The 16,194-nt window shown below is 35.1% G+C and overlaps 1 protein-coding gene across 14 annotated transcripts in view; it reads left to right on the forward strand.

The window, feature by feature from the left end:
- Positions 1–16,194, forward strand: part of PPP3CB (protein phosphatase 3 catalytic subunit beta) — a 50,940-nt gene that overhangs the window by 2,221 nt on the left and 32,525 nt on the right. For 13 of the 14 annotated variants that reach the window (XR_007507215.1, XR_007507216.1, XM_049809807.1 and 10 more), the window contains exons 2-3: positions 10,595–10,795; positions 12,894–13,018. Coding sequence is in view for 12 of the 14 variants with exons in the window: in XM_049809804.1 (XP_049665761.1) it covers positions 10,595–10,795; positions 12,894–13,018 (326 nt within the window). In the remaining 2 variants the exon portion in view is untranslated. Of the gene's footprint in view, positions 1–10,594; positions 10,796–12,328; positions 12,460–12,893; positions 13,019–16,194 lie in introns of those variants that run through there. The other variant, XM_049809806.1, reaches the window with a different exon arrangement.

Raw genomic sequence — 16,194 nt, forward strand, 5'->3', positions numbered from 1 at the left:
GTCCGCACCTATCATGCTGAATCACTGGCTTCTGGGGAAAGCCTGGACAGCTGTGCCAAACTGTCTGTTCTTGATATGAAGGACAGGGTGGTTTGGTTCTCCCCCTCCCCCATTAGGTGCAGTGCAGTTGGAAATACTTTTTTTTAGACAGCGACCCCAGAGGTGCAAGACTGCCGGTTATGTCAGTGCTAAGTGGAAGTATCTACGCAACATAAGTACGCTTGTTGAAACCACGTTAAAATGTGATAACTATGTTATATCCCTGTTCACAAACAGATGTGTTGTCTCTTGCATACCAAGAAATGTTCACCATACTCTGCAATGCTCTCTTGAGGTGGGCCCTCTGCTTTTGTCAAGACAACACTGCATATTAGGGGATCCAAAAGTGTTAATTTTTTATACTGGAAATGTGTAGACTAGGTGTGCTGGTGAAACTATTAAGACAACAGTTCAAATGGTTGCATAAAGTCTTATACTTTTTAACTTCTGTAATGCTTATGAATTGCTGTAGAAATTGCTTTGTTTTTCTTAAGTATCCATTCATTGATAATTATTAATTAATTTACTTACTGGAATAAGGTTTGGGGATTCTTTTCTAGGCAATAATTTTTTGTGTTTATTTTGTTTAATGTGATCCACTATAGGATAAAAAAAAAAAAAGTGTAAAAGTGTTCTAAAAGTGTTAGGTTTTTTGTGTGCCAGCTCTTTTGCCAAGAAAAAACATCCTTGGGGCTCCCAGGCTTTCTGTCTCTCCTTGCTGAGACATTTCATTTGTAATGTCTCAGGTCCTTGAGGAGAGCCACAGAGAGAAATGTTGTAATATTATCTGGTGTATCTGTGTATTGATCTGTATTTCAGCTTTCATGCTCTCCATGTACTGGGTCTTTTTGGGAGGAAGTGTGCATTCAGGACAATGTCTGCTTGTATTTGCATTGTTTCATCTCTTGCTTTTATTTTAGCTTTATTTTCTTTTTCTGCATTACTGGAAGAGGAGAGAAAATAACAGAAACCATTAAATTTCAGAGGCCAAGAGAAATTAAAGCTTTTACCGCTAATAATATATGCTGGCAGAAATGGGCAAGAGATGGTCACCCAAGAAAAAAATGGTTAAATTATTGTATCATCAGTAACTAATCTATTCTAATAAGGTAGGATAATTATTAGGATTTGTCCCCCTTTATATTTTGACCTGCATATTTAGCAATTAGTGGAAAGCACGTATGTCTAGAAAAATATCTGAAAGGTTATCAGGGGTAATGTTCATATTAGAGATATATGTAATAAACATAGTAGTGGCTTTAAATATATAGTCTATACAGTCTAGCTGTATTGGTCTGGCATACCAATTCATCTAAGTATGAATTGTGCCACCAAAGATCATTGGTTGCTTTTAAAGTGTATAAAAAGCTCAAATTTTCTCTTTTCATTACTTAGTTAAATTGTCTAAGTAATTGTACTTAGAGAGTTCCTATAAATTAATGATTAGCTATGAAAATGAAATGTCTAAAGCCAGTTTTTGGCATTTGGTTCCCAAAAGGTGTCTAGCGACAAGGCTTTTGTTAATGCTTTTTTTAATAGAGATGGGAAAACATACCTGTCATCTTGATTTACTATTTTCTAGGCACCCTCTTAATCTTTGAAGACTGATACTTAGTGTTTTACTGTCTCCTGGAAGATAGCATTTTTCTCTATAATGTTCTGTCAAAATCATGGGGGGGGATTTTTTTTCTTTCAACTGCTGTTGATATTTAACTGCTGTATGTGGTTCTTTTTGGTTTGGATTTTCCTTTCTTTTTGGATGGTAATTTACTTCAGTCAGCACATTTGACCTTTCAGTACATGTGACTTTCATACTTCAAATTTGTCAATGTGTTGTATCTGTTCTACTGAAACAACGGTTTCACTACCTTGTAGTTAAGTGTTCTTCACTGATAGGGAGGAAGAAGTCCTTGTAAGCTCAAGACAGTTTGATAGAGTGGGCCTAGGCATGGCAGGGATGAGCCTTCATTGGCTTTCCTTTGAGGGCAAAGCACCAGGGCTTCTCTGACCCACCTGTGAGTAGCTACACCGCAGAGTTCTACTTGGAACTACTCTACCTCCCTGGCGTTGCACTTTGCCTGCTATGGGTGTTACTAGGCTTTGGGAAGCAGTCCACAGGGCCTTGTCATGCTGAGCTAATGCATGTTTTTTGCTAAAGTTGGACATGACGTCTGTTCTTCTGGAAATCTGAGGCTTCAGTATTCCTTTGTTGTGGATAAAAGTCGTGATACAGTCTAATTAGAAAACAGTCATTTTGGATATTAAATGGTAGCTCATAGAAACAAATCCTCGAGAATCCCAAAGAGAAGTAACTCATAGCCTTGAGCAGGGTCCTAAATTAAGACACTAATAGCTATTTTTTAACAATGATTTCCATGCAGGAGAAAAAGAAATCATTGCAGTATTTACATTGAAAATTCAGTCTGGTAAAAAAGAAAAAAAAAACTCAACAGGTAAAAGGATAAATGCTCACAGGCAGCATGAAGGCTATTTACAAAATATTATAAGGCACTTGGAATGTCTTTATGCTGGTGATCAGAAATGATTCTAAAGTGATGCAGAAAAGCAGCAGAGTAGAGTAAAGAGAGTGTTAAAAGGTCATACTTAAAAAAAAAAAGTCACAGTTTTGTTTTGGAAGAGACAATGGAATGGAACTGAATTCTGACAAGTTAGTGTTTGCCTGGCCCTATACTTTTTTTTTTTTTTGAGAGAGAATGGTTATAGTGAAAGAATCTTAAAATAACAACAACCCAAAAAACTCCAAGCAGAAATGGAAGCCTGCCTTAATTTCATTAGACCCAATTAGTAGCTGAGGCTTGGGAGGGTAAGGCCAGAGCACAAAAATCTGGCAACTACTTACATGTGTTCATTGCATAAGTAACTAAGGACTCTCTCACACATGAATCAATTCTTATTGCTGAATGGGACCAAAGAACTGTCTCATTGAAATGGAAGTGGTTTCAGAACATATCAACAAAACAAATGTTCAAAAATAAAAAAATCCCAGGACCAGAAGATATTTGTCTAGTGGCTCTAAAGGCATTCTTTGGGGGTTTTGGGTGCAAAATTGCAGATTTATTTTCTATAGCCTGTGGTATAACTCATCTTCTCAGTCTGAGAAATAGAGCACAGCAACATTTTTTTAAAAACTCTGGATTGAATTAGAGAACTGTAGATCAATAAGTTTAATTTAAGCAGACTTATAGCAGTTGTAAGTAAGAGTGGACTAACTATGTCCCTGGAGAAATAAAGAGGAGTTGGTACAGTTTTCATGGATGGAAATCAAGAGGAATTGTTAGAATATTTTGGAGGCGCCAGTGAGCTAGTTGAGCCAGGCAAAACTACTCATCAGGTTCCTTCATTGGAGCCTTTAAAGTGAGCAAAAGAGGTAATACTCCCTTTTGGATCAAAATTAGTTAAAGAAAAGGAAGAAAGGAAGAAAAGGAAAGAAAGGATGTGAATAGCTAGTAAACTTCCATGACTGAGGGAGGTTGACATCTGTCATGTGTGCTCTTTAAATGTATTGGTAAGTGATTTAGAAAACAGAGTGAATGGCAAATAACAACACTTATTCAGGATAGTAACCTTCCAGAGATGTTTCAGAAAGAAAGCTCTTGTTAGACTGAGTGCCTCAGTGAAGAAACTGCAGGAGGCACTGTTCTGGTAAAGGCAGAGTAGACTCTGCAAGGGAAGGAACAATTCTTGCTTAGACGTAGAGGGCGGTGAACTCAGGAAAGAAGCATTAGGGTCTACGTGGATAATATTGTGAAAATGTTAGTGCGGTGGCAGTCAAACAGGCTGCCAGGAATTTAGGGATTATTAGAAGATAAGTTTAGAAAAAAGAGAATGCACCATTGTGCCATTATATGCATCTTGTGTTATATGTGCATCTTGAACAGCAGCAATTAATTTTGAACCCCCTTCCTGATTTTCTTCTTTATCTAAAGATCTGTTCAGAGGCACAGATCTTGGCTTTCATGCAACGTGGAGCCACAAAGATGCGAAGTCCTTGACTTGGAAAAGGTGTATCTGAGTAGGGAGTAGAGTTAGATACTGCTTACATAATGAATGGTATTTAATGGAAAAGTTGAATAGGGAACAACTGTAATTCTTGTCTCCCTATGAAAAGGGGAAGTGCAGTACTAAACAAAATTTTCTAGAAATGAATATAAAGGAAAGGTGAAATACTTTTTCATATAATGTGTAATTAAAGTTGTGGAATTCATAGCAATAAGTTGCAGTGGAGGCAAAAACTATAAAAGCGTCTATTCAGGATCTGGACAAAATAGTGAAAAATAGTTCTATCAGTGATCATAAACATAATGGCCTGGGTGAAACTCTAGAGGAAATCCTCAAACCACCCTGTTTGGAAAACAGAGAGTGTAGGGAGGGAAAGATCTGTGAATCTGTCATTGCCAGAAGCATGTTTAAGCACTAAATAATTCCTTGGCATAACACACTGTGGCCATTTTAATGGGAGGAGCATCTTTAAATACTTTTCAAACAAATAATTATATTTTTCCTGAGAGAAACTTCCAAAAGCATCAACTGAGTTAACTGAAAAATTACACAGACAGCATAAAAGGTGAATGTACTGTGGCATACTAGGTATATCAATAGTTTCATTTGAGATTTAAAATTCTATGAAACTTCTAAGACTGCAAGTACATGGTAAGTAAGGATAAAATAAATAGTGCCTGCAGTTGCTTTCGTTAGGGTTTCAAGGTTTACAGGGTCATTTTTGCTTGCTTCTGGAATGCTTGTTAATATAGTAGGTGGCATGTATGCAAAGAAACTTGAGTAAAGGGATAGTTTTTGTGGCGTTTAGGAAAAATACCATAATTTGCAAGAAACTGACTTTGCTGAATCTGTGCTTTCTTGTTTGGGATGAATAGGGTAACTCGTATCTTTTGCCAGCTATTGATTCTAGCTTTTTGATTCAAGTAGTCGCTGCTGTGTATTTGTGCTTAACTAGTATTTTCAGGGTTGCTGGTCCATAGACCATCTGTGATGTCTTTATGCTATTTCTTTTCAAATCTGTTCTGCCAAATGCAGAAGGATAATTGGATATATTCTGTCCTTATAGCAGTCATGGGTGCTACATCTCTTTCTTCTGTATGGATGTTGGCAGAGGCATGAAAACTCCAGGGACAAACTGACAGATGTGCTAGGTTTTAGGCTTTGTGATTCTTCTGAGTGACAATACATAGACAGCAATGCATTTATAAAACCAAAATCCCACAAAATCTGACCAAACGACAGAAAAAGTCCAGACAACTGTGCTGTCGTAGTAATAAACCCGCTGACAAAATGAAGGATACTGGCCTATCTTTTCACAGAACACCATGGTTGTATCGATACATGATTCCATTTAGTGGAGACAAACATTATATACCGTTTCATGTATACCTACCACCAAAGCAACAAATTCTTTACAAACACAATGTCTGTGTTTAGTGACCTTAGTAAAGTGAGCTGAGACTTTTATCTGTGAAATCAAAACCACTCTTAAAACAGGAAATGAAACCTGGAACATTGAGCATGCTTTTGCAGCCAAAGCTGAGTTTGTGGAACATGTCATGGGTTCCTGATCATAAAGGAAAAATGGCTAATTTTCCTCCACTGCCAGAGAAAAAGAATTCTATAAGTTATAAGGTCTTAAGAGCAGAAAATACTTTGCTTGTGGAAGTACAGTACCTTGTACAGTTGATCCCTAAGGCTTTGATCTCATCTTATTTCATGAGCCTGTTCCAACAGGGTCTCTGATAGAAGCGAGATTTAACCAAGGTTATTAAAATGGGCATATATATCAGCGTGGCTTAAATTTACAGTATCTACATGTAAGATTTTGTTAGCAGCTACTGTTGTACTGAGTTACTAGGCAATGTGAGATCTGCTTTGGGTCTGGAAGTAGCATGTTTGTGTTAGTTGCCATACTGCACCTCACAGCAGGGATTATTATGTTGAGTAAAGTGCCATGCTAATGTAGTTTTTCTACATTTGAACCACTTTACAATGTACTATAAATTTATCTATTCAGATTGGTGCTACCTTTGGATGTCTGTAGCATGCTTTATTGTAAGCTACAAATGTATCCAGAGGCTTGTAGAAAGTCAGCATAGAACTAGGTTTAGAGGTTTTGCTTTTGATATTTCTGTTTTAAGTAGTACTGCAGTATAAAAGAAAGGTGGGTTTTTTCCACTTTCTAAATGCATATACAAATAGTAATAAACCCCATCGAAACCTTTTTGTTAACAAATCCCCAAAGCTACCCACTGTTTTCTTCGCCCCAGCATTACTGTTTAAAATTTTGAATCAATATAGTTAAAATTATATCATGCATACGTATTTTAAAATTGAAATTGATTAATTTTGACTAGTAAGCAATGGTTTGTTTTAGAAAATCTTGTATGTTTTTGTAAATCATGATGTGTTACCTTTGTTACTAACATCAATACTTTTACTAATAAGATATGGTCTGTTATTTTGTATTGCAGTGTGCATTGCTTTAGAGATTCATCTCTAAATGCTTTTCTGTTGTTTAGCTTTGCTGGGAATGGAAGGGAATCCTTTAATGACCAACACCATGTTATTTCCTTAGGGTAATTCCTCTTAATTACCATTCTGTTACAGTCCCGAGAGCCCAGGTTATGCACAAAGACTTTGAAACATGGGTTATATTTCTGTCTTGGAAAACATCATGCTGCAATTCTTTTTCCTTAGGCTAAAACATTCTATTACTATTTCATCAAAGGTTTAATTAAACACATTAGTTTGCAGAAATCGCATACATGCTTCAAAAATTATCATCCTTAACCTATTAAAAGATGTTATTTGTAATATTTTTCAAAGGTATGAGAGATAATGTAGTGTTAACTATTGCTGAGACAAAAATTAAAGTATAAAATGGAAAGAAACAGTTTCTATAGTAAGTGTTACTGTTTTATTCAGCTGGGTGATGCCTTTAAAATCTTTTGGCCATGTTTTATTCTGCCTTTTCTGAAGATTATTGTAAAAAAAAAATCCTTCTTGAGCAATAGGAAAATACATTTATTGTATGAAAAGGATTTTGTTAAACTCTGAGGAACTAGTTTTAAGATATCATTTTTTCATGAGGCAAATACAACTTTACAGATGCTTCAATATTGAAACTAACACTTGTGATTTTTTGGACATTTTGGATAACCCCTGGATATAGAGAGTTTTTAATTTGAACCTTCATAAGTATACTAATTCAAATAATTTGAGACCGTTCTTTCTAGACACTGTACAGAAACATCTATTTTTATAGCCTGCCAGAAAAATGTAACTTGCTAGACAAACTCAAAGCTGCAGTTTGTTAAAATAGAATTAATTTTTGTGCAAATCCGATCTGAAATATATTACATGGACATCTGCCATGTGCTTAGAACCCTGAAATGTTTCTGAACTGTCATAAGGAAGAGGTCAACACCATCTTTCCAAATCTGCAGCCATTGGTAGTCATAAGTCAGTAATGTAAGAGAATGAAGAACAGCTGGTCACCTCAACAGACCTCTATCACACCCTTCATCTACCTAAAAAACTCCAAGAAGAAAAAAGTGTCATCCTTCACTTAAGTAGATTGTTATCTAGCAATAATAGTAGTACTAATGAAGTACAATTCCTACAAAACTGTGTCTTGGAGGTGATTGTTTCTGGGAATGTATGATCTCTAATGCTTTTGCAACAGTTAAAACAGGAGAAATCTACTTCTTGAATTGTCTGGTCTCTCATAAAAGGATGAGCTCAACTTTGCATTGCTGAAGGCAGTTGTGGGCCCACAAATAATGTGTTAAAAAAAGTGGGGGAAGAAATGGCCTAAAACTGATTTATGTACAGATTAATATAAACTTCCAAATAATGCAAAAAAAACAGTAAGAGAATATGAAGGTTGGAAAGACAAGTTCAAAAAAACCAGTGAATGCTAGAATTGATGCTTGCATGGTCATAATTAAGTGCTTCTGAAAAACAGTTAAATTTATCTTGGTGGAACAATGGATTTCTCTTTTTCAGAGACAGATTTATGTTTTTAAACAATTGTTGTGCATGGAACAGAAGTGGTTGTCTTTTGATTTCTTAAGTATGCTAAGTTTATTAACATTTCGACTACATGGAATTTTAACACTTCCAAATGAAACTTGAACCATTACTAGAAGAGACTGGAAGGAAAGGCATACCATTTCTTTTCTGTTAATAAAATACTTTATGTCCAAAAATAAAGTGCCAAATTTGTTCTACACTATGTAATGCAAAGGCACATTTTTTTCAGCTTCTTCCTAGTTAGAAACTTAAAAGAGGAAGAATAGACAATTCTCCAGTTTATTTTCTAGTATAATTTAATTTCAGTGAATATATTTGTGTGATTTATGCATCAGTTATTTTACCGATAGATTTTTTTATTATTGCATAAAACAGAGGGATAACAATGTGTTGCTAGTAATCTAGAAGTCAATTTAAATTAAGTCAGTGAATGTTTTGGTATTTAAGCATTGGGTTTTGCAATGTAAAGTTTAACTTTGGAGAGTAAGAAAATAAATAATCTATCTACAAGTGTATTCATACTACTCATTGTTCTTATCTTTGAATAGATGTGTTTCTCCAATTTTTCTTTTTAAACATATCTGAAATAATATTTAAATGGAGAGAAACTGAATGGGTTTGCTCCTTTTCTCTTTTGTTTAATTCTTTCAATAGTGGTATGCTTTTTTGTTGTTGGTTTTTTTTTTTTTTTTCAGATTAGTTTTATTTCCTGTAATGCTGCATGAGTGTGACCATATTCTGATGCACTGCTTAGTGGCGATTTTGATGTATCCTCTTCTCCCATGTCCCACATCCATATTTCACTTGTGCAGTAACTGAACTGCCATTGTTTGAATTCATGTAAGCTGCCGGACATCAAATGTGCTGTCTGGGCTGTTGCTGACCCTGGTTTGGTCCCCAACCTTAGATCTCTCATCTGCTCCGCTTCTTTGAGATACGGATCACAAACGGCTGTTTTTGACCCACAAGCCAGGATTCAAGGACTTATGATACTTACAGTAATTTCTAAAGTTGTGTCTAGTATATGGACAGCCTCTACTCCTAGTTTTATCTTCTTAGGGACAGCACAACAGGTAAATAAGGAAAACAAGCTCAAAGAAGGAATTTCAACCTACAATGGCAATGTTGTAGGCTCCCATAATTACAGTTTTTTCTGATAGTATGAACTTGTTCTGCTGCTCACTCAGTGGTTTGACAGAACTTCAAAGTGGCACAGTCCATCCTGCCCCTTTCTGGCATTCAGGGGCCAAGAGCATGCAAGTGCTGCTCTCTCTTCACCTTCTCCATTAATGCTGTCATAGACCTCTGTTAGAGTTCTTAGTTTTCATGATTTTAGGCTGAAGAATCCTAGTCTACTTAGTTACTCCTGTAGCAGAAATAATTCTAACTTTTTGATTTCCATTATTGTTCCTTGAAGCCTTTTTTAATTATTCTTTCTTTTTTATAAGGTGGGCAAACCAGAGTTGCATACTAGATTTATCAGTGGCATAATTTGCATCATCTTTTGTTTTCTATTTGCTAATAATTCTTCACGTTCAGTTTTCTGGGTTTATTTGACTTATCACCATCAAATATTTTCCTAGAACTATAGGAATAACCTTGCTTCTGAATAGTCATAGCAGTTTTATAATCTGTGATTTTTATATGTAAAGTTAGGATTTGTTTCCTTCATTAATTTGCATTTATTAATATTTAGTGTGTCATATTTTGCTGAGCCACTCAGTAGGATGGATTACTTCTGTAGCTCTTCATAGCCTGCCCTATTCTTCATTGTCTGGAATACTTACTTTCACCTGAAGGCTGCATCACTCCTGAGTTACCTTCCTTTTAGTGTAATTTATGAATTTATCAAATAGCTCAGATTTATAGTGGGGCTTTTCCAGTGACCTTCTTCCTTTCCAGGTGCTGGCTATTACCTCCTTTTATTTCTAGTCCTTTAAACAGTATTGTATCCTTTTCTTGCAAGCTCTGGATTTGTTTTGGAGGTTTTTTCCTTTGGTTGGGGGTTTTTTGGTGGTATTTTTGTTTGGTTTTTTTGTTGGTTGTGGTGGTTTTTTGTTTTGGGGGCTTTCTTTTTGAAGCTTTGATGATGGGTTTCTTTTAAAATGCTTTTTGCAAGTCTGAGTGGATATTAAATGGATCTCCTGCATCCCCAACACTTGTTGAGTCCTTGAGAGAATGGCAGTATATTGGAGAGATGATGTCCCTTTGCAAAAGCAGTTTTGACTCTTCCAAATGTTGTACATATTATTGTGTCTTCTAACACTGTTATATAGTTTCTACAAACTTGCACATTATAGATGTTAATTTTTTTTAAATACATACACAGATAGCACTATTCCTTCCAGCTTTTAATGATTTCATGAAGTTGGTTGATTGTAAGACAAATTTGCTACTTTGGATAGCAGCTATTCCATGACAGATCCAATCCTAGATGGAGTATATTTTTCATATAGCATTGTTGCGACTACTGTTTCTTCTTTTTAAAATTTAGCTGTCCCTTTTCCACCAACACATCGCTTGACATCTGAAGAAGTGTTTGACACAGATGGAAGACCAAGGGTTGACATTTTGAAGAACCACTTGATAAAAGAAGGTCGAGTGGATGAAGAAATTGCACTTAGAATCATCAATGAGGGTGCTGCAATATTACGGAGGGAAAAAACTATGATAGAAGTTGAAGCTCCAATTACAGGTAATATTTCTAGATAATTTCACTCATAATTAAATTTGAAAAAAGCCAGATTTTTTTCAGTAGTAGAGTTTGTCTTAAAAATTGCTAAAATAAAATTTCTGTATAGTCTTATTGAATTATCCCTCACAACTGGATTTGCTTAACAGTACTCAAATGGCCTGAAAAAATAGGCTGCACATTATTGTGCAAAATGAAGGCATTAAACCTGTTGGAAAAAAATAGTGTGATTGGTATTCAAATGACAAGATAGAAAGTAGTTAAATGCTGATGAATTACAGGTTTCTAATTCCTGCAGTGTTGTAAGTGGGAATAAAGACATCTACCTGGAATGGAAAAATGAACTCAGAATTATCCTGAAATCTAAGTATGTGAAGAGAAGTGAATTGCTATGGTTTGAAGCAAATACTGCAAACTAGACTTCTGAGTGAAAAATACACCTTTATAGTTCTTCTGTAGGCGAGACTGACGATTGCATGTAAAACCATGTTCTTGCGAGGGTAGTAGTATTGGAAAGTGTTGAAAGATTGTATTAGTATCTTTAGCATACTACAACTAGATCCACTGTGATACAAAACTGACTCTTAGGGTTTTTAAGAGTATTTTCATGGTTTGACTAGTTCTATTTCTGTTTGACCTGGTGAGAGGTGGAATTGGTGTCCTTTAGTACTTTTATTTACAAACAATCCAAACTCAGAGAAAATCGTTTACGTTGCATATCTGGTCAAATAAGATTTTCTTTGAATGTGTTTTCTTCTAGATGGAACTATATAAAATTACTGTCTGAAAAGCTTCTTTTAGAGCATCAGCTTGCTTTAAGTTGTTAGTATTGGGTAAATGAAAACATTTAAACAATACATTATTATTGACATTTTTTTAAAAAAAAAATGATTGTAATGGTGGAAACCACTAAGTCACTGTCTGAACTCAGAGTCTTTTGAAGCTCCAGATAAATCTCAAAACTACGGTGTTGTCCATGCGTTTAGAATTTTTCTATTTCCATTTATTCAGGTAGTTACCCTGAGCTACTGGTGTATTGGCAGCTGAAAAAGAAGGAAAGTTCTTGCAGTGTTTGAGTAGAAATCTTAAGAAAAGTGTCATAAAAGAGGACATACTCTATTTAGTCTAGTATTTTTTAGGTCATGATGACAAATGGTCTGCTCCAAAGGGAGTAACAGCCTTTAAAGTGTGGTATGCCATATCCAGTATTTCTTTCCAAAATTAGAATAGCTTTTTTACCCCCAAAAAATGTACTTGATAAACTGTGAGAAGTTGGAAGATGCTATTTGTCAGTTGATCAGTGACATTTTGCAACAATGGAATGCATAGTCTCTCAAATTCCTGTTGTTATCAGCAATACCTCATGCAGAACCGAGAAGGCAGCTCCTGACTTTTGTTGAGCTTAGAATTCCTGTGGGAATGAGGAGTTAGGAGCAGTTGTCTCTTCCATACATTTTTTAAATTGTGAGATGTCCTGGCTTTGCTGTATCCTCTTCAAAGTCTTCCCATCTGCTATCTTTGGCACTTCTGCCTTAGGTTGCTGACCACTGGTCTTGTCCTGTCTCATATTCTAAAAACACAAGAAAAATCCACTGTTGAAATAGTGAACATGGTTATTTGAAGGAGAAAAGTAACTGAGCAAAGAGAAGATATGATGATATTGAAAGGTACGTTAGTCTGACTCAGAAACAAAAGCATACTCCCTGGTTTTTTCAGTCCCACATAGACACAGCAAATTGTTGCAAAGCAGTAGGCATTTTCAAATACACATACCAAGAAGAATTTGCAAAGATACCCAAGGGGTTGGGGAGGACAGTAAAGAGCTGCTGACAACTTTCAAGACCTCAGTGCATTTAACTGTGTTTGAAAAATATTCCACAATCTGCTACACTCATATAGGACTATCATCAGCGTTGTCACAGGTAGCAAGGACAGCATCTTAATGAAAAACAAAGGGGGAAGCTTCAAAAATTTCTGTTACTCCTGCTTTATACCTGCCTTTCCTCTTAATTAGAAGTACTTTGTGGCTGTTTAACTATAACTTCGTAACTTTTCTGTTAGATTTTTTTTAAATTAATTTGAACAAAATTTTTGCTTGCAGTGTGTGGTGATATTCATGGCCAGTTCTTTGATCTAATGAAGCTGTTTGAAGTGGGAGGATCACCTGCTAACACAAGATACCTCTTCCTCGGTGACTATGTAGACAGAGGTTATTTTAGTATAGAGGTAACTGAATAATATATTAATATAATCTGTTCTGTCCTAAATTTTTCTATAAGCACACTTTCACGGAGGTTTTCAAATTAAATTTTAGGTCTACTTTAACATGTGAATGTGTCCTTCCTTGCTGTGCTTTCTCCTATGACAAAGGCCTGTTTACAGGAGGATGTTGACCAGCCATTTGGACGGGCCTGTAGAAATCACCAGACTTACTGATTTTTCCTCCTCTTCCTTTAGTTAGTTTCTTAAAAGTTGAATTCTATACCATTAGTATGCATAATCCTGTTTCTCTGGTAGTATGCAGAAAAGTGTGTGTCTGTATATTTTTGGAGAACAGGTGAGTCATGACTGCAAGGTCTTTTAATTTATTATAGCTCTTTATCTGGATAAAGTAGATTCATTTTACTTATGTAATAAAATGTTTTTTAATAATTATTAATATTTTTCTTTACTAAAATTCTGAGGGCAATTACAGATATACCCTAAGGATGACCTGTGTTTCCGCCATTAATTTTTCAGGTATTTTGAATTAAAATATTTTTTTTAATTTTCAGCATGTTTATTAAGTATGCTACATTCCAGAGATATTCACTTGTTCATATCAATTAGTTTCAGACCTATGATTTTTAAGTTAACTATTCTTCTGGAGCCAGCTTGGGAAGGTGCCTCAGCTTGGGATCTCTTCACAGATAGCAAATCTAATAGAGTGGTATACCATTTGAAACAGTATTTTGCAAGTCATGGTGTATGATACTTCTTTTCTGTATTAAAATTATGCTGTTCTAATAACATGTGTGGATATATACTGTGAAGGGCATGCACAGTGCCTTTTGGACTTGTTAGGGATGGTAGACAAACAGGACGTGCAGCAAGAGTGATTGCCTCAAAGTCATTTATAAGAAAAAATTTCAACAGACTCCCTATTTATTAATTTGATCTTCTTGGCCTGTTCTTGATTACAAATAATGTAATTGTCCTTGACAAGGACGTTTACATAGCAACACTATGTTAATATATCAAAACATGGTATGAAAGCTTTTTAACCATCACACTTACAAAAAACTTCTGAACAATGGATGTTCTTGAATATATTAATAAGAACAGGTTCAATTTTTTTTCCCTTCTTGATTTTAATTTAGTTTTTAGTATAATATTTGGCATGCTAAATATACTTGTGGAATATGTAAAGGTATGCTAAACATACTCTTGAAAACGACTCCAGGGTTCTTAAAAGGCTTGTCTTTCTTCATTGAGATAATCTGCTTTCTCCTACTCTGAGTGGCTCTTGGAACATCAGTGAAGTGCGTGGCAGATTATCTGAATGAAGCTGAACTGCTGCAGGTGCATGAAGGTGGGTCTATACTTTGTGGTCCTGTTGAGAAGGAAAAAAGTAGCACATGAAAATCAGCCATTTGTTCTCCATTTTAACTGTAAATAATTTTTTCCTACTTAAGTTTTTGCCTTAATTAACATTTAGGAAGTTTAAGTTGACCTCCAGGAGTTTTCATAGATGGTTACTTTAAAAATCTCTCTCAGTGACTGGAAATGTAATATACTTTTGGTAATATATTTGACTTTTCATGGAAGAGTGAAGGTGAAATTTTCTAAAAATGTACTAACAGTGGAGTTTGATTTTTCACTAATAAATTCTTAATCAGTCTGTCCTGAAACATCTTTAATTGCATTGATACTTTAGTAGTAACCCATTCCAATTAAAAAATGTCATCACTTATAACAAACTGCTGGGATCAAGAGGGAATCCTTCGCATAAGTGTGTGCAAATTCTTCTTTTCAGTACTGGAAGTAACAGGACTTAGAGAACTCTGACATCAGTCTGTCTCTATTTGATAATAATAAAAAAAAATTTGCCAGTACAGGACAGGTTAAAAAAAAAATTCTTTTGTGCTTAATAGGTAACATGCTTGAGAACATGTAAATCTCAGCAATTTAATCAAATGGAGTATCCATTCACTGAAAGGAAGTCACTATTTTGCCACTTTTCTGTTAAATGTTTTCAGGGCTGCCAGCTTTTATAAATTTTTCATACAAACTGACTTAAGTAAAACAGTTCATAATTGTAGACTTTACCAAATTAATTCATGTATTCATTTGATGATAAGCAGTTGTTTTGTAAGAAACTGATTATGCTCTCTGCTGGGAAACGGTTTTAAAGAGTCTGGGGACTTTGCAATGTATCAGGATATTTTAGAGTTATAGAAACATTGGAAAGCAAGTGGTATCATTAGAAAAATTATTATTTTGCATATTTTTACTAAGAATATAAGAAAGATTCAGTAATTATTTAGCTAAACTTCACAGAAAAGTCTTTTATGTATTTCTCCATGTTTGCTGTGTTTTTTAAAGTGTTCCTTTGTTTTCTTCTGTCATGTACTTACTATTCTATGCAAAATAACTTTGAAGAATGATTGCTTCTGAGTACTCATATTGATTAAGAACAATAATAATAATAACAGCTTGCAGGTGACTTCAGTGTAGTCCAAAACTTCTGGGGTTTTGACACTTTTGTGCTCAGTTAGAAATACAAGAATCAGATTTGAAATTTAAGAAATACATTTTGGGCATTCAGGACTGCTGGGTGGTAACAGACTCTAAACTGAAAAAATTGTGCATGTTCTGTAGCTCTGTTGTCAACTCTGTTCGCTGCTGATGTTGCAATAATAATGATACATGGAAACTTACTAGAATTCTTTGAATTTGCTGCTTGAACACCAAATAAACAAATTTTCCCAGTTTTGGGGGGAAAAAAGGTTTACTCTGTCCATTCTTAGTTTAAAAACCATCTTTAAATGATATAGCTGATTTGCAATGTGAATAGTTCCGTGGGGTTTTTTTCTTCAATCTCTATTAATAAATGTCTGCTTTCCATTTTATGCCAGTGTTTAGAATGAGAATCATATTATAAAATCAGATTTTAGGCACAAACACCTACATTACTTGTCTAGATGAAGGTGTTCTGCAGTATAATTCTGCTGAGTTTATTTTATTATGAGTGTCCAATGAATATAAATATTTTTTCAGCATTCTGTGCAGCTGTTCTTAAGAAAAATAATAAGCAATTTGCATAACTCATGTCCAGAACCAGACTCGGGGATGTAGTGCTGTATTTCAAAATGGCACATTAAGCCGTACTTGCTTTTGATGCTGTTAACATTCTTACACAA

This window comes from Accipiter gentilis, chromosome 9, assembly GCF_929443795.1.
Source record: "Accipiter gentilis chromosome 9, bAccGen1.1, whole genome shotgun sequence".
Lineage (NCBI taxonomy): Eukaryota > Metazoa > Chordata > Aves > Accipitriformes > Accipitridae > Astur > Astur gentilis.